The sequence below is a fragment of the Labrus bergylta genome, chromosome 14 (assembly GCF_963930695.1).
Source record: "Labrus bergylta chromosome 14, fLabBer1.1, whole genome shotgun sequence".
Taxonomy (NCBI): domain Eukaryota; kingdom Metazoa; phylum Chordata; class Actinopteri; order Labriformes; family Labridae; genus Labrus; species Labrus bergylta.
In genome coordinates this window covers 16383196-16405611 of record NC_089208.1, presented here as the reverse complement: position 1 = coordinate 16405611, position 22416 = coordinate 16383196, and the positions used below count along the sequence as shown (strand labels likewise).

Genomic DNA, 22416 nt, shown 5'->3' with positions numbered 1-22416 from the left:
ATCACTACACTTCAAATCACGCTGCACCCAGATGATTAAAGAACTCCACAGGTTTAAGACAACTTCCATCTGAAGTTTCAGTTCTCTTTTTTTTTTATAGGACAAACTTACAAATAATGCCGTTTATCCAGTAAGAAACCTTAACACTACAAAACAAAACAAATGACAATAAAGGACACTTTTGAGATCACAGCTTTCACTTCATTATACAAACACCTGCTGAACCAAATGAACTCTGACTGCAGGGTAACTTAACATTTGAACATTGTAATTATAACAACCAGCACTCCACAGAAGGACGTCACATACAAAACCTAGGCGAAGAACTCGCATACTTTTGTGAAAATGCTTTAAAAACAGGATCTTAATGGTGCACTTTCTTACTGGGATAAATATGTTGGCATTGCAACACATTGGACAATCTTGTGAACGATGAAATGTCAGAAGAATAGATTGAAATAGTTTCTGAAAGTTTTTCTATCTATGGCTCATGGTGGGTAGAAGTTCAAAAAGTTGCTTCCATGCTTCCAAAGTGGCCTCCAAAAACTGATTTTCCTTCTGTAACGGATTTACAATGAACACAATCAATCATCGACATTTGACACAAACTTTCCCACAACTAGCTTCCCTTTTTCTTCATGTTACTTAGCAAATAAGTGGATAAATCGGTTTCTCTGTCAGAAAGTCTTTCTCCTTGTGTGTCTGTCCCTACAGAACCAGAGGAAGGGGTTCGGGCTGACCGACCTCCTGGCTCTCTGCTCTGCCTGTCCTCCTCTCTCATACTCGGGTAAGGTTTGCACAACATCTCCTGTTCCTTCCCCATCATTCACATGTTGTCTCAATGTCATCAGCCTCTCCCTGGACTGACTCCTTTCCCTCAGTATCCTGAAGGGTGACATTAGCTTCGTCCTGATGGGGGAATCTGGGGGTTTGGGTCTCATTAAATGGGGCCGTGGTGGTGACAGAGTGATGGGTGCTAGCACGGGTAGACTGGGAGGAGACCCTGTGTGGACTGATAGATGCTCCTGCCCTGATCCCACACTCTGAACTATAAGCCCTAAGTCTCCCTGTGAACCATGCCTGGATCTCCCTCTCCTCTGCTCTGAAGGAATCAAGCCTCTCTGCACTGATTCTGTTCCCTTCTCCCCTTCTCTTCTGTTCTTCTTCTTATCCTCTGCTGTCTGATTCTCTCTCTCCCTGCTGCTCTCTCGGCTGTGCTGTGTGGTCATCAATAGGATCCTCTTGTGGAGGAGAGCCCCACCTATGCCGTAGCTGCGCAGGCTGATAGTGCCGGCCTTTGTGCTGACGTCACTGGTGAGTGACGAAGAGGATCCCGACAAGTTCATCTGGCTGGAGTTGTGGGACTTGGCCACTCCACCAACTAAAAAGAGAGACAGAAACATGGAGATCAAAGTCACAGGGTGCCTAAAATACTATCAAAAATCTGTGAAAAACACATGAATCCATTTAAAAGAGATATTTTTTCTTAAAAGATATCAAGGAGGGAAAATAAACCAAAAAAAACAGCCCTTCCAGACGATTGAGCGGCGACATGATTTCAGAGTAATTCAGTAAGATTATCATCATGTTTCAGAGTTCTGCCTTCAGGTGACCTTTATCACTTGATCTCCACTAGGAGAACTTATCGCCTCAGCTGACCTTCCTTGGATCAAAGCATACAGAGTAAAAAAACTGTTTCTGAGGCGCACCTTTGCGAGGGGAGCCCTGCGGCGACACCGTGGGGCTGGAGTGTAGAGAGGAGATGGTGGAGACGGTGTCATCAGACGGTCTCTTTGTACTCCACTCCTCCGAAGAAGTCAGCGGAGGTCTCTTTACCACCTGGGGAGAGTTGGAGTCTGGAAGAGAAATAATGAAAAAAGGTTACACCACAGTAACCGGTGACTCTGCTGGTTTTATTCCTGTAACCAAACAGAAATAGGAAATGTAGGTTTTCTTTCACTGAGGATATTCCATTGTGTAAAATTGCATATAAAGTATCTTCATGTAGTATTTTAGGTTTACATGCCTTTAATAACTATTGTAGGAAATTCGAATCACTAATAATATTGATATATATTAACACTGACACTGAAGATGGAATGATTAAAGAGAGCTTAGAGAATGTAATCAAACTACAAGAAGTATAATAATAATAAAGACAATCGTCATCATCATCAACAGTATGGTACGGGTGTACTAACTAGGCGTTCCTATGTCCTTGGCAGTGCTCCTCTTTCGTAGCGGGTTCAGTGGGACCTGGACCTGGAGGACTTGCGACACCCTGTTCTGGGTTTTCCCTGAAGGCAGAGCCGAGCGCAGAGACACCGGAGACATGTCTGACTTTGTGGCGCGTCTTTCACTCAAGTTTTTTGATACTGCAGACACACAAGGAGAAGACAAAATAACACATATTTTAAAAAGACACATCAGAAGAATCGACCATCTCGTCATTATTAACTCTTTCTGTTTAGTTTGACTAGTTTGACATCATTATAAAGAACAATGAGTTTGACGTCAACCTCGGATGTGTCAGATGTTTTGTGGAACTGACAAAAACATTTATCTCTCTTTAATAGCAGAAACCATGAAGAAGGTGTGTTTACAGTTATCAAAAGTAAGATAATCAGATCAAATGATATTTAAAAAATCACTTTAGACAACTACTATTACAGCTGTGATGTACCAACAATACCATGATTTAATTCAGCTGTGAAAAAAAGACGAAATTTTAGCACAATGGGATATAACCAAATTGAGGAAATTAATTTAAAATTAGGTTACGTCTGACAAAAAACAACAAAACAACTACCTACAACAAACAAACAGTACTGTGTGCAAGTTGTATTCTTCAGATGGTTTGCAAAATAAATATAAAACCTTCTAATGTAACTACAAGTTTGTTGATGTATTAATTCTTGTTATTCTCTGCAAGACATTTTCAAATACACTAGGTGGCAGTGCAAGCGAGTTTGACAGATTAAACCCATGAACAGTACAGTGTATTCTGTCAGATATCCAGTGAAGTCGCAGCTCTTTGTTGGCTTAAAGTCAATGTTAGAGTATTTCTAAAATGAAACTAACCCTCTTTTTCTTTTTACAGCTTTAAACTTTTAAAAGTTTAGAGATACATTTATTTTAAGTTGAAGCGACTGTAGTCTAGTGTACTTTTTATTGTCCTTTTTTATTCAGACTCCTACCCCAGCACTTCAAGTGTGAAGAGTTCTGCGTTACTCACAGGTGCTGTAGGACGGCTCACACTGCAGGGACATGATTTGGTGTTTATCCTCGTCCGCCTCCACCGTCAGGTTGGACAGGTACTGCTTCACCTTTCTAGCCATCTGAGCGTCCTCGTACAGCTTCTTAGCGTTGAGGAGCGAGCTGCGACGTACTCGCTTCTTATGGGCTCCACCCTGCACATCCAGCATGTTGGAGTTGGTGCTGCCCTGACTCAGAGACCTGGTGATGGGAAGAAAGAGGGAGCAAGAAGAGGAGAGGAAGGAAGGAAGGAGATGAATATCGTGAGGAAATACAGAAACGAATAATTTAAGGGGGAAAAAATGAGGAAGAGTTGGGGAGAAGGAAAAACAGAAACAGGTTGACAATGGCAAAAGGAGAGAATTTCAAGAGGTAAGGACAAGGAGTAAAAGAGGGAGATACATCAACATAAGAGAGGAGTAGAAGTAAAACATATAAAAGTACACAGACAGAAAACAAGAAGGCAGATTGAAAGAAGGAAGGGAAGAATTATAAGACAACAATCAGTATAAAAAAACCGCAGCACATCTGCTCTCTCATCAAACTTCTCCTTTACTTTAAAATCGGAACATCTGCCTTTAACAGCATAGCATTTCAAACAGGACCATGCAAACTGGGGGAGGAAGGAGGCAGCTGTCTCTGGTGTGCCATGCTATCACAGACAGAACAGCAGAACATTCTGTCAGATGGAGGCAAAAAGGGTTAGAAAACGAAAGATGCACAAGAGTCGATATGGGGATTATTATGTTGAGATGCAGATAAGTACACACAAACGACCTGAGTCAAATAGTATCTGTAAATATCAAACTTGTTCTGCTGATTGAGATTATGTGACATCATCAAATGTTCTCAGTTACTAAACCTTAAAACAGGATTGTTTGGTCAGGTTATTTTTTTTCATATTTAGATCGTTTACTGCTTTTATTTTGAAGTTATCATCCAAAATTGATGATTCACAAGTAGACTCTCTATAACCTGCTTTGTTTTTGTTTGTGTTGTCTGCACAATGAGTTTGTCTAAAGTAGAACACACGATAAGAAATGACAATACATTTCAACTTGAACTCTCACTAAATGCAAGAAACCTTTTCCCTTCACTCTCAAGCTGTCACTACATCATCGTGTTGAGAAAGAACAAACACTTGGTTTGTTTAAAGCTACTATATGACTCAAACATACAATCTCATGAACAGAGCAAACAATGGTTTGGTCAAAGATGGACTTGAGTATGGTTCAGGTGAATAGGTACTTCAAATGGGAGGGTTAATTACATACAAGCACAGGCAGACACATGTACAGTTGGATAAAGTAAGGGATGGGGTCGGGGGGGATGGGGCATGCAGGGCTGATGGTGGTGGGGATGCAGGGTGGATTTAACTCCTGCTGGTTCCAGGACAAACTTACCCTAAACTCTTCCACCTCTTCTTCCTGCAAGCGAGAGGCGTGAAGATTGAAGCGTGACTTAGAGACAAGTTCAGGGGGTCGGGGGTGGACAAGACTATGTCGAGGTCATGCCACAACAAACAAACAGTAATGATGATTGAAGATGGGAGGACACTTGATGTAGGACATCTCCCCATATCAACCTTCACAGTGTGTGGGAGTGTTTGCATGAAAACACGTTGTTGTGCCACCTTTTTTAAACCGTTTTTGTCTTCATGATATGACGCTGAGATTTTGAAACAAAAGACTTGTGAAAAAAGATCTGCTCTGACAGTTTGCAGTATGAAGGGAGTGCCTGCAGGGGGCAGTCATGCACCGCAGCAGTGACAGACTGTGATAAACACACAAACTGAGTGGTAACAAATACACTCTGTGGTTGGCATCAATTCCTCTTCACTTCAAGTCGATCCATGCCTCATGTCCTTGTGCCGTTACGTCTCAGCAGAGGAATGCAATCAAACCCACAAAGGCCGTGAACCAGACAGAAAGTGAATGGGAATTGATAGAACCTGACATTCAAGTGTGTGTGCCTGATCCTGATGCTGAAGAATCCAGGCTGGCAGGTGGAGGCTTGATGCTGTGGTTCCATTTTTTGCTCGATTTGATATTTTACTTTTAGAAAAGGTTATCTTTCTACAACCTATAATATACAAAACTATATCCTCTCTGCATTCATGCTTCTGACTGAGAAGTAAAAGTTTTCTACAGTCTGGCTAAGAAAAGGAGAGTCTGTTTCAAAAATACTCACAGTTAAAATATTCTGTTTCACATACAAGACCACAAAAAACAGCCTCTATGTTGGAAGGAAATGAAAACTAAGCATTCATTGATATTATCTGATGATTTCTTTGCTTCAAACAAAAAACTACAAAATGTAAATTTATGTCAAATCAGCCTCTTCTTAAAGTTAAAGAGTTTTGTGATACCTAATTATGCAAACTAAAGCCCCCATAGGAGTGAGTTAATTACAAGTACTCTTAAACAGCTAAAGTTACTCAATCTGTGATATTGGCTCAAACAGATTGAAGTTAAAGCCGAAATTTGGTACATCTTTACATTGAAATGTTTCAGGACTTGTTTTTATTAAAACAACCAACCTCTGTCTAAACATGAGTGCAGGGTCCATGTTGGCTGACGTCAACCGCACCACATGCCTGATCTCCTTGGCGATCATCCTCAGCTTCTCGAAGTTCACAAGACCGTCCACGTTGGAGTCATTGCCTGAGAGGACAAACAGACACGCACACAGACACAGGGAACAGTGATTATAGAGCCAGCTGAACAAATTGTAAAGGAGATCAATGATTCATATGTTGGGACATTTGCAAGATGCAATTTTTCAAACAGTATTTCTAAGCTGAATCTTCAAAGCTAAAATCCGCTTGTTCTGGTCTCAGTCTTGTCAGTCCGTCCCCCAGGAGATCAAAGTGTCTTTCTTTCCTACTGAGTCACATGGAGCAGTTTGAGATTATCTGTAACTTGCACAATTAGGGGAACCTTCTCTTCAATTCCTATCATGGCCGTACGTTAAACTGTTAAAGAGAAGTCCGGTTTGACACTTTTGAGCCCTTAAAGCAGAAGTAAACCTCCTGAGTAAGATTCGACTTGACCTTTCAAAACAGCACAGAGGAAGTAGGAGATGTAAAACTGTGCTATATGACATGTCAAGTTTCAGAAATCGCCCCACATGAATAACTTGCCATGGACATTTAAAAGAAATGTAGCGATACTTGAGTGGATAATACACCAAAAAAAGCACACAGAGATTCTGGGCTGCATACAAACCTTCATGCAAGAAGGTGAGATCCTTCTTGACCACTGGGAACAGTGGGATGATGGGTGGCTGCATGCTCTGGCTGCTCAGGATGTTTCTGTACTTGGCCATGTTCCTGGACGGGTCGAAAACATCCTGCAGGTCCCCGAACAGCTTCTCATATTTGCTGGGCAGTTTCTCCCAAGAGCTGCGCAGCCGTGCCACCGGTGCCAAGTTCAGACCGCTATGTTGAGGGAGGGGAAGAAAAAAAAAAAAAAAAGGTGCAAGGTAGGATGGGAGAGGGGTTGGGGGGCAGAGAGACAAAGATAAATGGAGGGGAAAGAAAGAGGTAGAAACAAGGAGGCACAAGAGAGGGAGAAATGGTAGTTTTAGTTTGAATGTTCAATGGACATCCTCCTTTAAAAACCCTATACTGACATTTGCTTTATGTCTTTTTGAGCTTCAGTTAGCAAGCTGTCCATGATCCTGAGCAGGAGACCCCTTGAGGCAAAATCATCTCTGAGCAGACTCATTCAGACAGAAGACAATTATGAATGGCAGAGCATGCATTTCTGCTTTCCCCCTTTCATTATCTTTTCTGTTCTTGTCCCTTACAACTTCGCTCATCAACTCTACATCTATAACCTGAACGTTTATCCTTTTCTTTTTTGTTGGTGATATTTCCAAACCCTCTCTGTATCATTCCTCTGTTTGCTGGTGATCTTGGCCTAACATTGTTAGTTACCAAATCTCAAGAAGTTGCATAATAATGTCAGGATGACCACAGGAATGTGTGATCAATCAGGTGCTTGTGTTTATTTTTCTATAAAAGTTAGTAATATACAGTAAGTGGTGATCAGGTCTGGTTGGTTTTTATAGCATCAGAATTTCCAATACTTTTATTTTCAATGAATCCATCCATCATTTTCCCTTTTTTAAACATCCAACCCCATTCACAACAAATCCAACCCCTCCTGCATATTTAATGTCACTGATAAATACTGTTATTTCATGAGAGCAGAGCAGGGTGTGTCCTCTATTAAAGGCTATGGGAAACCCTGCATTGTTGTATTGCCTTTACACACATACACACTCAAAGCACAGCAGCAGCAGCAGCAGCAATGCCCCTGTCACCAGGCAGGTTAAGCATCAGAGAGCCATATGTTCAGAGAAGTCCTGCTGTGAGGAGGCGTGTAAAAAGGGACGTGGAGGTCAGACACTTCTGTTTTAAAGTGCCTGTTACAGCAGAGAACAGAGGGTCACCATACTGCCCAGATCCTTGAACTGTGAGTCTGGACCTCAATGGGATGTGTCAAGAAGACAGCTAAGTATAAAGCCAGACTCACTCAACATGGATCCCTGGTGAAAGTAGGTCATATCACAGACACTTGAATCTCTTCCGTTTATCAAGATACAGCTAAAGTGATATTTACTGGAGAACTGCTTGTTGTGTGTTTGAATTTATATGGAAGTTGCAGTTATTTTGCAGAGAATATCCCATCAATATGGATTAGATGTTGATCTTAAGAGAGTAAAAAGTGTTTTATAGCAGGACTTGGACATGGTTACATCAGTAAATAAAAAAACATTGAGTTAGAAGCAGTGTTATTTCCTCTCAAGGCCCTGTTGACCATCTTAGCTACAAAAATGTTAGCGTACATGCAGAATGAAACAATAAGAAAAGATGAATCATCGTCAGGATGTGTGACAGAAGATGAGCAGCTGAGCACTAAATCTGTCTCTGCTCGCTATGGAGAGACTCTTCAGGATTCAGAATTATCAATGTAATCTAATACTGTATTTAAGAATGGCTTAACAATGTTTGAAGACGTTTTCCGACGTTGTTTCTTGGCAGTTTTTCCTACTTTATCTTTTGTATTGTGGGAAAATACACTTCAGACACCTTGTTCAGCTAGCCCACCTGATAATAGCGAACATGGAGTTGAAGTTCTTGCACTCCCGGCAGTGTAAGGCGATCTTGATGAAGTGTTTGATGGTCTTCATCCTCTTCATGGCATTGGGTTCCTTCAGGATCTCTGTAGCGACCCAGAAGGTCTCCTGGTTTATCACCTCTTCAAACTGTTTCAGATTACCACTCACCATGGAAGGGTCTAGTTTAAACAAGTCATCCACGTACCTGGGGAACAAGTCAGGAAAGTAATGTTAACGGACTTCTCCAGATAGTAACTCTTTAAACTTCTACATCAGGTCTACATGTCAATAAAAATGTTAGAAGTGACATACTCTGTGGACTCGATGTTCCTGAAGAGCTCAAAGTCTCTCATGGAGAGCTGGGCGGCAACCTCCATGGTGCTGAGCTGCAGCAGAGTGATCTGACTCTCTCTGAGGAGATCCTGAGCATCATCGTCTGAACACAACGTCTCAGTCTCCATGTTGTTCTTCAGGTAGTACCTAAAGAGGGGAGAGCAGAGGCAAAGAGGACCAACTGTGATAGCTGAAAGATTGCCGTAAACTTAAAAAACTAATCATTTCTGAGTTTTTCACTGGGCTCTTGTTTCAGCTAATCAGAAATTGTTTGCTCATTTACACTTTTGCTGATCCTGCTGTTGAGTCAGACACATTTAATCACAACCTACTGCAATACATTAAGGAACAAGAGATCTGTCACGTTTTTTACATCATCATTTTTGTAGTCGTCTTTGGTCACATGTTTTGAGTGACAGAAATCCTTCAGATCACAAAAGAAATGGACTAATTGTCATATGAAAGCTGCCGGGGTTAAAACAATACTGTCAATAAGAACAAAGAAGACACTATATGCACCGTGTAACATACTTTTTTTTAAATCAGCCAGCTTGAACTTCTTGCACTTGTTAAAATGTTCAGGATAAATCCCTTGAATATTTATCACATTTAATTTTAAAGAGGAACATTTTCAGAAGATGTGTTTGGGCGCAGGGAAAAAATTGATAGATCACATCAATATTTGACCCTGGGGTCCAAAAGGAAAGAGGGTCTCTCAGCAAAAAGGGAGGTGAGAAAAATGGAAAGTGCATGAGTAAGAGGGGGGGAAAAGAAGCCATTTTTCTTTAGACTTGATCTCCAACATTTTCTGGGAGAGCTTCCAGCAGCAGGATGTCTCTTTTTTACCTTGTTATGTGCTTCTGTGTTTATAAATCTAATATCCCTCCTCTCACCACTTGCTCTCTAATGGAGCTGTAATGTGGTCGTCTACCGATGAAGCACCTTAGCGCCTTGCAGGACAACAGCACTCAAGGGCAAAGTGTTAGCATGGATGTGACTCTAAATTGCTAACGGCTACTCTGGTGAGAGGAGCAACTACCAAGCGAAGACGTTTGATGAGAAGTACTAGTTACATTAGATTTAAGATAAAACAGAAGATTTCCAGTGAACAAAACACAACCTACACATTTGTTCAAGGCTGAAATGAGTTTGGGACTTGCTGAGATCCTGTTTCATTATCATTAATCGAGAAGTACTGATGGGAGAAGGGGTAAGATAAGAAGAGAGGGGATGAAAGCAGGGTGGACAAAAAAAAGAGATCAGAGGAGAGTAGACAAGAGATAAGGTGAGCTGATGAGAGCAGAGGAGGGTAGCGAAAACAAAGGTAAACAAGAGCAGACGAGATGAGAGCAGAGAAATGAGAATCAAGACGAGAACAGACCAGAGGACAGAGAACAATTGATGAGAGAAGGAGAGAGAACAGTAATGAAAGCAAGAGAAGAGGAAGAGAAACAGACAAAAGAAGTGGAGTCTGAAACAGAGAAGAGGAAAGGAGAAGAGAAATGAAGAGACGAGAGAAGAGGGGAGGAAGCATTTGACCAATCCTTAAAGGAAATTAAAATTACAGTTAAAAACTGTGGGCTCATGACTCAAACAGAACCACAAATAATCTCTTATAATAGGAGTAGAGACTGAACTAATGATGAACATAGTGGTGCTAAATAGAGCAAACTACCAATCATTTACTGGAACTAAGCCATTGATAATAGCCTTGAGTGGGTTGTGTGGGTTTATGAAGCGTAGTAGATCCTGACTGTACGTATTTTATGAGTGTGATCAAGGCTTGCTTTTTGGCTTTCTTGTCTCCTTTATGACCTTTGTCAATTTTCAGCAGCACAGAGATGGGGAGGGGGAGGGGGAGGCAGGATACTTTATATACATATCCATACAGAGTGTGTCGATAAAATGGTTGTCAGGATAATGGTCAACCAAATAAACTGTCTGCACAGACAAGTGATTTGTAGTGATGTATACATCCATACAATAGAAATGTATGGAGACAAAGAGGAGCCTTCTAAAGATGCTTGCTCACACCTCAACAGCTTAACCAACCCACTATCCCACAAGAGAATACCAATTTTTTTCCCATACAGCTCCTTCATCCATCAAAAACACAGACAAGGAATGAGTGTGTGTTCATTTAGACTTTCTTGGTAAAAAAATGTGTGTGGATTAATGTGCACAGAATCAGTGAACAGAGTGAGTCTATACATGTCTATACAGTCTGTGAGCAATGTGTGACCGTGTATAAGAAGGAGACCGTCTGTATCTATATATCTCATGTGCGTGCCTGTGTGTGCATGTGAGTGTGCGTATGAATAATTCCAGACATTGCCATGCTGTCTGCTGAGGCCTCCGCCCCTGACAGAGGATGAAATATTCATGCTAACCTAGTTGGGAGGGGACTGATGAGGGACCACAGGAGACCGGGAGAGAGGGCAAAAAAATAAAAAATAAACTGAAAAACCGACAGAACGGCTGTTTTAAAGCAGACTTTGTGGTTGCAGTCAATTTCTCCTTCATGTCCTACAAACCTTTATCTCTAAATAGGATATCACTGACAGCCTAACAAGGTGTCTGCTACTTCCAGAAATCTATAACAAAAAGGCTTATAATGGTGATTTGGTGCAAAGGAGTCAGACAAAATATCACAGAAAGGCTAACAGCTTGTGTTCTGCTCTGAATAACATCTAAACATTTTTCCTATCCTTTTTTAAGGTTAACACTGCTTGATTTGTTTACACTGAACTAGACTACAGTCCTGAATCCTGCTTCATACTCTCTGCAGCCCGGCTACTTTGATCCACCTAATCAGAAACATCTTAATACCTTAGAAAGGCAAAGTAAAAGTAATACAACACTGAAGACTACCCCCCTTCTCTTGGGGATTTAATAAATTTAGATATGTTGTCCATGACGAGTTGGGTTCAAACTGTGATATGAGGTATGGAGCATCTTTTCTAGTACTGATGTGGAAAAGGATTCAATTCTTATGCAGCACACTATATGGCTGAAAATCCATCCACAGAGCAATGCTCACAGGAGTTGTACAAAATCCTGAGCACTGTATGGCCTTGAATAGTATGAAGAAACCCAGAGATGGAATAAAATTGAAAAGGAAGGAAAGCCTTCCATGTCTTTCAGTCCAAGAACTGTTGGTCACAGCTCTGGTTTAGTCGTTCAAGCTTTAATCAGAAATAGGTCTACAGCAGATCTTAAATTCTGCTTTCCATTTCTAGCTGCTTTCTCCCAAAGATTTCCACTGTGCATCCCTTTTTTATGAAAAGTATGCTCCCTGAACATGGAATAGGGTTGCTTCATGGTTCATTGAAGTATTCTTCTATGACTCCTTGGGTAATGTAAGTTGCAGTAACAGAAAAACTCAAACCTGTGACATTTGGGACCACATTATTTTGAGCTAAGGGGGGTGAATCTTGAAATCCTTAAAAGTACAGAAAGCGTTTTAATTCCTTGGTATTGATCCATATACGACACAGGTGTGATTCTTAAGTCTCTTACCTGCCGTTGAGCTGAATCCGATCAGCCAGTTTGGAGAGCTGGTCGGGAAGGCGGCGTTGTTTTATGACTCCTTCGGGGCTGACTGACACCTCACACAGGGAGTACGTCTCAGGTGCAGCGATGAGGCCGAACTCATTGACAGTGTGGGCGACCACATCCTTGGCTGTAGTGTCCTTGCTGATGATGATGTAGCAGCTCTGCTGATCAGCCTTGAACACCCGGATCACCTGGTCGGGGATGTCTGGGAGTGGAGGAGAAAGAAAAGAGTGGAGCTGTCAGTAACTCATTAGGGTTCACTGAGTAAATGGCTGCAGTACGTGGATGCCAATAATGCAATAAAAATCAATGTAATGGAGTCGTTGAAACAGTGAAACAGTTAATCTGAAAGCAAGAATTACAGCATTTATCTTCAGTAGTGCACCAATCATGTGATCCTTCGGAAACATTAGGTATTGAGGTCTGCAGCAGTACTATATAGTACAGTACTTTATAATGACATCATTGAGAAAGTATGGTGAAAAAACATAATGCTCTGAGAAACCCTGCTGACCTGACTTCTTTCTACCTAAATGTCTAAATTAACGTGAGCCAAGGGTCACACTGGGTCACAATGGTTTCTGGTGTTTAAGAATATTAACGTTAAAATTAAATAAAACACATTGATCAATAACATTGATTCATTATTCTAAATTCCTACCATTTTTTCACCAGTATGGCTGTTTCTAGAAACTCTCAGCTTATCTATGAAACCAATTTCAAAATGGACTCGCTTGATTCCACAAATAGCTGCAAGAAAAATGTTCTTCCAAATCCAACATCTCTACATATTTACAATTATCTTTATCTCATTCATTTCACTTTTTATGTGAGAGACGATAATGTTATCAGACGACCAAAGACAGGTGAGCACAAAGAAAATCATACACAGACTGCACTTTGCTGTACTGTACTGAATCAAAAAATAGATTTTGCCAATGTTCACATGACATGTCCAAGGACATCACAGGTGACTCATCACTCATAGCAAACATGTAAAGTACACCACAGGCGGCAAGGACATGTGTGCCAAGGATTGCATGACAATGGGAGAGGCAGCGGGAGTCACATGCTGCACATGCACGAGGGGTTTGGACAGTTAGAGTAACATCAGGCCTGGATGTCATAATCATTTCTCACTTTAATTATTTATTTTTTTCTGTTAACTGATCAGACACAACATTACAGGAAAAACCCAGAAAAAGGTTGAATAAAAGCTACAATTTAAAGATTATTTAGATTATCAAACAGCGGCAGATTTAGATTTAAATACAATGAAACTAAATAAACTTCATTAATAATTCAAATTTGAATCATTTGCTTGGTCACATTATGTAACATTTCATTTAAAAGTTATGGATGCATATTTGAATCATTAAAAAAACAAATACAGTAAAACTGCCTCATCTTCCACGGTGACTCTTCTCGGGGTTAAATGAGTGAGTTCTTATTTAACGGATTAAAGACAATATTTAATAGTAAGAGGCTACAATAGAGACGTCAATGTTCTAGTGCAGTTGATGTTGGAGCAGCTGCATGTGACTCGCACGGTGAGATGTGTGTTAAATAATAGAAGTGCTCCCCCTGAGTGAGATACTGCATTAGAGATCCTCGTGTTTGAGTAAGAGAGGAGGCTATGGCCCATTAGCCACACACAGCCAGAGAGCTCCATCATATAGAAATGGAGGGAAATCACGAACAGATCATCTAGAGAACAAGACATGGTTCGTCTGACTGATGAGTTCGTGCTCATGCAAATGTACACAAAAACACACAAACAAACACACACACACACACTGCTTCTTCTTGGTTACCAAGCAGAGAAGAATGAAATGTGCTCAGGCATAAAGTCATTACCGACACATTTATAAGCATACATATTTATTTTCTGTGTGTGACGTTGGGTATCTTTATGTGTGTATGTGTTTAGGTGTACACGTGGTTGTCTTTGTGAGTGTGTAGCTGTCAATAGCTGGGGCAGCTTTACAATCATCGTCATCATTACAGCTTCAACAAACAAATTGCTGAAACCAAAGCCAATAACAATAACGTCAGAGTGATTGCTGATAATCAACCAGCTCTGTTTGTCTGAACAGCCTGCTGGTCTGTATTCAGGATTAATTGTCATTTCAATATCTGAGATGGATGAATGAAAATGATGTGAGGATTTTTTGAGGGAAGTAGCATCAGTTGTTTTTGCTCTCTGTTTCTTTTCATGGAGTCTTTTTCTCTACTTTGTTTATGCACCCGGTCCTCTTTCTCTTACTCCAGTTGTATTACTATGGTTTAGGGAAGCTGCTTTAGAGGGAGGAGTGAAGGCTGGATTTTTTCAGTCTGATACTTTCATTATCTTGCTTACTGTTGCTGGTTTTCTTTAAAGTTGCCTACCACAGATTAAATAGTTCATGGAGTATTGATGTTTTGATGTATGAGGCCAGCCTTTGCTATAAATGACCTCTCTATGGACCTAGGACTGTGTGCTTATTGATTTTAATCACATGACACTTTATATGTCAGTCAAATGATTACTGACTTTTAGACTGGAGAAGGACTATTTGCAGAAACATTAATCCCCAGAATCACAAGCACAGAGCTTGCATCATGTTTCCGGCGTTGTTGCAGCAGCACCAGATCCCCTTTTCTGTTTGTGTACGGCAGCGTGGTGAGGCTGGGCTGAGTGGAAACTAAATGCTGTGTGTCTCATTACCTGTGATTTGTGATTTTAAGTGTGGGAAGCTCTCTGCTAAATAGCTGGCTATCATACCCGGGGGTATTAATCAGGTTTAATCCACTGGATGAGCTGCGACCTGACCTGCACACAGGAGAACAATCGCTGCCCATCCAGCCAAACATGCAATTAATTATCACCTTTAATAAGGTATCATTCATTTTCATCAACACCAGAGGATTTATTCTTGGACTGAAGCCAAATAGGTTTTTACATGGAGGAAAAAAAAAGTGTTGGGATTTTTTTTGCAAACACAGCGCTAAGTGAAGCTACACACAACCTTAGCCTCCTCCTCCTCCTCTGCTGTTTGCCAAAGCTTTTCTAATTCACCCTCTCATACAGTCACAAGAAATAAATCATCTGTGAAAGCACACAGAGCAAAGGAGGGCCGGGCATGATGGCTGGAGGTGGTGGGAGGAGAGTGCAGTAGAGAAGCTGGGGTTAAACAAATGGAAATAAACATACCTAATGCACTTTATGGAAGGACGTTATTCTTACACATTCAAGTTATCCCAGTCCTCTGTTTTAATCATCACCTCCATGAAGAGCTTAAACCAACAATGACTTATTCTTAATAACTTGTGATGTCACTGCAATCGAGCTTGATGCAACTTACTTTATGTGTCTTTGGTTAAGGTGGGTCTCTGTTTTAAAAACTATTCAAAAATAATCATAGAACCATATGAAGTATTTTTTATCTCAGAGACTGGAGGGGCATGTTGGTGGATACGTTTGACAGCAGCCTGCAGGCTTAACTCTGGTGCCTGCAGCAGGGGAATGATAGACAAAGTAAATAACTAGTGCTGCTGATGTAAAATGAGGGTCGATCCTACAAACTGATGACAGCAGGGCTGTTTTTCCAGGGTGAAATATTTGTTACTTTGCTTGTTCAACACAATAAAGTTCAGAACAGGATGTGTTCTCAAGTTTATTTTTGTTATACGGGAGACTTTAGCTGGAAGCGAATATGGATTGTTGTTCAATGTCTGTGTAGATATTAGTCTCTGCTTATGTTGTGTTTATATTTAATGTTGTACTTTTTGTACTTTGAGAGCACAGTTCACCAAAGTCAAATCCCTTGTGTTTGTGAGCATACATGGCTAATAAAAGCTGATTCTCTTGTATTGTGTCAGACAGCAAGACCCTCTTGTGCAGTGATGCGACTCCTTTATGCAAACAAGCTGTTAACAACAAAAATGGAGGGGCTGTAAGAAAATCATTTCTAAATGTTTAAATCCGCTCTGATGTTGTTTGTGAATTATCTATTATCTGTGGGACGGGCAGGGCCAATTAGCTTAGCATATAAATGTTGTAATGTGTGGCTTTGGCTTACTTGATTTCTACAGTTCCTTCCAAAAATAAATACTACATAATGAATAAAAGTATATTTTATGTTGATTGCATTGCAGGAATAGGACAACACAATGTGACTGATGACATAGCCACATCTTAAATTCTCCCTACCGAAGCAGCTCTACTGTTTGGTAACACATGAAACAATAAATCCCTTTCATTAAATGGTTATACGTTGAGTCCCAATGGATTTCTTCAGAGAACCAAACTGCATCGTTCTTTAAGTGAAAATGATGAACATAAAAACTTCAATGCTCAAGTGCCCCCCTTGAAAAGTGAAACAGCCTCTAGAACGATTATCATACATTGTCCCAAGGTGTGAGTTATAAGCACAGAACAAGGCCCAAAACAACAGCTTGGAGGATGGGGTTAACAGATGCAAGTATTTGTGGAAAAGTTCAAAATAAAAAAGAGGAATGAAAGCACAGGTGTGAAGGGAAACTTAAGGGAGGAGTGTTTACTGAAGCACAACCAAACAGTGGCTTTGAAGGTATGTATACTTACAGTAGAGTCCCAGGGCTGTGCAAGCAGAGAGGAGAAAAGAAAAACACAGTGAGTATGACAGAAAGGAAGAGAAAGTCAGGGAGGAGTCAAGTGAGTAATAGTGGTTGGAAACATCATGACAGAGAGAGAGAGAGAAAAAAGAAGAGGGAAGACCAGCTGAGTTTCTTCTGTAGCCTTAATCTGTGAATGTGAAACCATGGAGGGTATGAGTATGACTCATCATGTCCACACTGAAACATCTGTTTAAAATCACTGCAAAGAGTAGCAAGAGGAGAGAGCGGTGCAGTGGGAGAGGAGAAAAGACGAATAGACATAGAGACAAAAGTAGAAACAGAGGATTTGAGAACACAACTTCACTCTTAGAGATACGGACACTTCTACTCTGCCTAAGGGAACCAAAAATGACAACACAGAGCTTTGATCCTCTTAACTGTTTCAGATTTAGTCGTTTGCATCACTGACATTAAAGTTCCCCTGTCACACGATGTGTAATGTCTGGTCCTGATATGTGCTACAACAACTGACAAGTATTTCCATTTGTTATTATCCTCTGTTTCTTTACTAGAGTTGAATAATAGTTTAGTCTTTGACATTCTGGGGGGAGAGTGAACTAAAGTCTCATGGGACATTCTCACATCGCAGCCTAACAAGTCAATGCATTTTGATTTGTATACAAAATCACTAACCAGAGTTATTTGCCTCAAGTGGGTTTCAAAGTCTGTAATTTAACTCAAGGATAATCAGTCTGAAGAGCAGCAGAAAAGAGAGAGACAGCAGAATGACACATTCGGGAAGCTAAAAATAGCAAATGTTGCTTATTGCTTGTCTTTGATTTATATATTTATTCTAATGTGCTCTACTCTGTATTATGAATCTGTTTATTCCTGGTTTGGTACGAACATACAGTATATACTCGCAATAATATTGACTTTTCACATTATGTTGGAAAAGAATCAAAGTTAAAATTGCTTAATTTAATCAGTTATACGTTTTTAACCGGGAACATTTCTATACCTAAGCCTCAGTTAGACGACAAAAGAACTATTTTTGGAGGTTGTCTTTACCAAGAAAGACACCAAGGATGATGGGTAATGAACCTACAACATTAGAGTACTCAAAGAACGCCCTGAAATCAGATTAAAAATCTTAAAGTTTTCATCCTTAAAAAATAGGCTAGATTGAAAACAACCTGCTTTCCTGTCCTGTCCTGACCAACTAAAATACAAATAAAATAAGTGTTAAAAGACTTCAAATATCCAACACCATTGGTAGAAATGTTGTCCATGCATCCCTCTTTCAACAGTAGAAAGGTGATGCATCAGCTTCTGATCACTAATGTAATTAAAGGTGGGACTTTGGAAGTATTTCAAGCCCTGCGGCGCATCTGGAACACAGTTTGGTTTAAGCGGGCTGTTCTCCCTCTACTATTAAATCTAATGGGAGGCCAGGGGACTAAAGGAAACTCCATCTAATGGCAGATGATTAATGAGGCCCACTGGGTGTGTGTGTGTGTGTTTCTAGGTACAACACAACCATATGAGATGTATAGGTCTACAAACTACATGCAGGTGTGTGTGTGTGGGTGTGTGTGTAGCTCGTTGATGAATGGGCGGTGGAATAAATCAAGACCATATTCACTCTTTCGCTCTCTCTCACCTTTCTACTTCTCCCTCTTGTTCTCTCCTCTCAATATTTCATACTCACTAACACACAAATCACACACACTAAGAGCCCGCTCTTAGTTAAAATGATTATATGTGCAGCGACACATTTCATAACAGGAAATAAATGTCTGTTTTTTTGTCCAGGAGGTTAATTTTGAACGATGGACACAATTCTGCAACAGCTATGTGGAACTATGTGGAAAGCTCCACCAGCTGTTCGTGTGTGTGAACATTTGTGCACACCTACCCTTGTGGTGTTTGCTCTGAGGGAGTTAATGTGGGTTCTTTTGTCAGCATAAGTGATCATAAGTGTTGCTGAGAAGTTTGCTGCATTTCATGGAGAGAAAAATAGAAAGGGATGACACTTCTCATGTGTGCTTTGTGTGATTATTTTCCACAGTGAAAGGCGGTCTGCACTGCGTCTCTGAGCGTCTGAGTCCTTCACCACACAAGTGGCTTTCACCGTTCAATGAGGCTGAGGTCTCAAGTCAAGTGTGACAAACAGCTTCAGGAAAGAAGCAATGATTTGTTTGACATACCTGAAATGAGCCCATGAAGGGCTAAGCTGTAATAAAAGTGTTGCTTTCCTTTAAAATAAAGGATTTGAAGGTGTTAGGCACACAAATATGAATAGAAATATATAGGATATGGATGATTTTAGAAATTACATTTTTGTCTTAAAAGTGCTTTGATGATGTCAAGCTTCTTTCCATGAATTTGCTCTGGTCTGGTCACTTGTCTCACATTCAAGGTTTATTGACTTTTACAAGCAACAGCAAATAGAAAAACTTAATTAAAAAAGAAACCCGAATCAATTCAGTGCTGCTGATATGTCGATCTATATATTATGAAACATTAAGGTTTGGTGACATTCTTGTCTATAATGAGAGAAAACTGAACAGAAGAATAGAAAAATAAAAAAAAAGCGGACTATTATTGCGTCACTGAGTGTTCTGACCTGCAGGGTTGGAGAAGTCGAGGACGCTGGTGGCCGGCTGCAGCAGGTCGGGGCTGCTGGATGACAGGTTACCGGGGATCGGCATGATGGCCACGCTGTGACGACACTGCTTGGTACCCACAATGCTGTCGTCCTGAGACTGACCCATCCCACCATCACTAGAGAGGAAAGTAGGGAAACAAGGGAAGAGGAAGAGAGGGGCGTGAAGGTGGGAGGAAGGGTTTTAAAAAGCAAAAAAGGTGAGGAAAAAAAAGAAAGGAAAGAGAGAAGCAGAAAAACAAAAATATTAGATTTTGTCCTTCAAAAATGTTTTTATGGTCCTAAATGAAACTTGAGACTTCAAAATTGAATCAGTAGACGTTTAAAAATAACTTCAGTGCTTTTTTTCTTTGCTGAGTTTTGAGTTTTAAGCACAAGTATTATAATAAATGCTTTCCCATTTATCTTGAGAGCACATAAGAATCACAACTCATAACACTGCAGGAAAAAAAAACATAAGGAGATACAATCATGTTTTCTAGCAGAATGACAACACACAATAAAAAATCACTGCATTTGTCTTTTAATAAGCAGCAGTGACACAGCTGAAATTCATTCATGAATGGCAGGAACTGATAACGTTTATTCTCAGATACACAAATTCGCCAACAGACAAACACAAACACACAACACCAGACAAAGAGACAAAGAGACAAAGAGACAAAGAGACTGGGACAAACAAGGTAACAGAGACACAAACAACCAGCATTGCAACAGCAAAGCACGTATGAGAAGAAATGATAGATGATGAGATGTGAAGCAGGTCTCTACAGGTGTTTTTGTACAAGTTTGTACATTTTGTTCTTAACTGTTGAATAGATCTGTTGGTGTTGGGGTGTAAACCTTCTGTTCACATGAGTGTGTGTGTGTGTGTGTGTGTGTGTGTGTGTGTGTCTGTGTGTCCAGCAATTGTCCACATTATGTGACTGGAGAGACGGGCACCTTTTAACCAGTCTGCCTCAGGAGCGTCAGGGATATGCAAACATCAACCTTTTACATTACCGACCTCATTAGTCGGCACATGTTTGCATACATGTGATGGACATGTTCAAATATCATGAGACAAACTCATGGAAAGCCAGGCTGGCTCCTGTAGGGATGGTTCACTATAGAGCTTTGGGATATTACATATGATGCAACATTATTATCTGTCTGTCAGAGTAGTGGGGTGTTTCAATGGTGGCTGATTCTTTTTCTTTCAACACACTAATCAGCTAAAACTTATTTAGATTATTTCAGTCATACTGGCCAAAGTATTTAAGCATGATGTAACAACAGTGTTTGACCTGAATTATCTAGCACTATGAATTTCTAAAGAGCTTCCTGGCATATAAAAATACTCTCTTATAATATAATCAAATACAAATGTCTGACAAGGATCCTTATAAGTTGGTACCTAGCATTCAAAATCTGCTAAATGCAGTCAATCTGACACTATGAAGATCTTAAACAGTATCTAAATTTGAGTTGAAAGTAGGTTCACTAATAATATATCAGACTGAATATTCTTTAGTATAATAAAAAGACAATAGAAGCAGTTTGATCTACTGAGATTCTTCAGAGATTGACTCATGTTAAACATGCATTGCACGTGTTTGGATATGCTGTCGTGGATAGTGTGAGTCGCACTCTGTAATTGAGTGTCTCAGACAGACAGTTCATCTCTTCCTTCCTGCATACTAAGTGCAGCTTCCCTCTAGGTGTCGGGTTTCTGTGTATATATCTATACAGTGTGCGCTGAACACAGTGCAGTAATGCAGGGCTTCCACTAACACAGCTGAGTGCTGCTGTAGCAAAGCCTCTGTAATCTTCCAGTCACCGTTTGATAGTATACTGCAGCAACGAGACGCGAGAGAGAAAAAGAAAAAAGGTGGAAAAAGAAAAAGGAAAGACATGAAAAAAAAGAAGCGAGACAATAAATAGAGGCGATCTATAACATGGATGGTGGTGGAAAAGGAGGGAAAAAGATAAAGGCGGTTTAGAAAGAGGATAATAATGAAATTGAGACGGATAAGGAAAGCTGGGTCTGACATTGTAAACTCAAAAAACCTGCCATACATGTCTTATAATAATCACGCAATGACCGTTACCAGTAAAGACATCATTATTTCTACTTTATTTATACAACTCTTTTAGTTTCAACCCCAATTGCCCATTGGAAATTCATTAGTATTAACGGAACATTTAAGATGAACCCCAGAAAGTAGTGCTCAACAAAATAAAGTCGGAGAGTTGTAATGTGGAAATAAGCAAAGACGTCTCCTTGACTCTGGGGGACAAAAAGTGAGATTCATGTATTCAAAGGCATTTGCATGAAATCTATAATTGCAGTCCTCTAGTAATGTTCTTGAAGGTCAGTGTCTATGATGTGTGCGTGTGTGTGTGAGAGAGAGAGTGTTGAGCCGCCTGCTGTGTGCAGGTCTGCAGATGGAGACTGAATTAAATGGTTTAAGGATGTGATGTTACACAAGAGGCCCTCGAAAAAACAACTTACCCAAACAGGCCCCTGAAGCAGCAGAGACAAACAGGAGGAGAAACAACATTGAAAAGCGTGAAAAGAAAAAAGAAAAAGTAATAAAACAAAAGCAGCGCTCTGCAGAGGTGATTCAGCAGCGATACAAGTGCAGCAGAGCAACACACGTGTATGTTGACAACACTATACTACAGGTAAAGTTTAGACACAATGGGAAATAAGCAGGAAATGCCAAAGCGGTTTCATAAAGAAAACATAGATTCACACAGAGGGCAAAGTAGACTTTGTGACCTTTCGACCAGCCACCTGCAGCTGTCAGAAATGAGCAGAGCGCATACGAGGATTGTATTTTCAGAAGAGTTCAAAGACACAGAGACAATCTTCAAATTAAATATGCAAGAACATAAATTCTTTCAGCTGTCATCCC

General features: G+C 40.4%; 1 protein-coding gene across 13 annotated transcripts in view; it reads right to left on the bottom strand.

The window, feature by feature from the left end:
- Nucleotides 1–22416, bottom strand: part of LOC109999214 (Rap guanine nucleotide exchange factor (GEF) 6) — a 141040-nt gene that overhangs the window by 10179 nt on the left and 108445 nt on the right. For 4 of the 13 annotated variants that reach the window (XM_065962874.1, XM_065962868.1, XM_065962866.1 and 1 more), the window contains exons 12-24: nt 22011–22022; nt 19478–19635; nt 16856–16870; nt 12235–12475; nt 8695–8862; nt 8372–8587; nt 6483–6694; nt 5795–5918; nt 4659–4682; nt 3236–3456; nt 2202–2375; nt 1710–1856; nt 1262–1381 (exon numbers count right to left, since the gene is read on the bottom strand). In XM_065962874.1, the coding sequence (XP_065818946.1) occupies nt 1262–1381; nt 1710–1856; nt 2202–2375; nt 3236–3456; nt 4659–4682; nt 5795–5918; nt 6483–6694; nt 8372–8587; nt 8695–8862; nt 12235–12475; nt 16856–16870; nt 19478–19635; nt 22011–22022 (1832 nt within the window). The remainder of the gene's footprint in view (nt 1–1261; nt 1382–1709; nt 1857–2201; nt 2376–3235; nt 3457–4658; nt 4683–5794; nt 5919–6482; nt 6695–8371; nt 8588–8694; nt 8863–12234; nt 12476–16855; nt 16871–19477; nt 19636–22010; nt 22023–22416) is intronic. The other 9 variants (XM_065962873.1, XM_065962877.1, XM_065962869.1 and 6 more) reach the window with 6 other exon arrangements.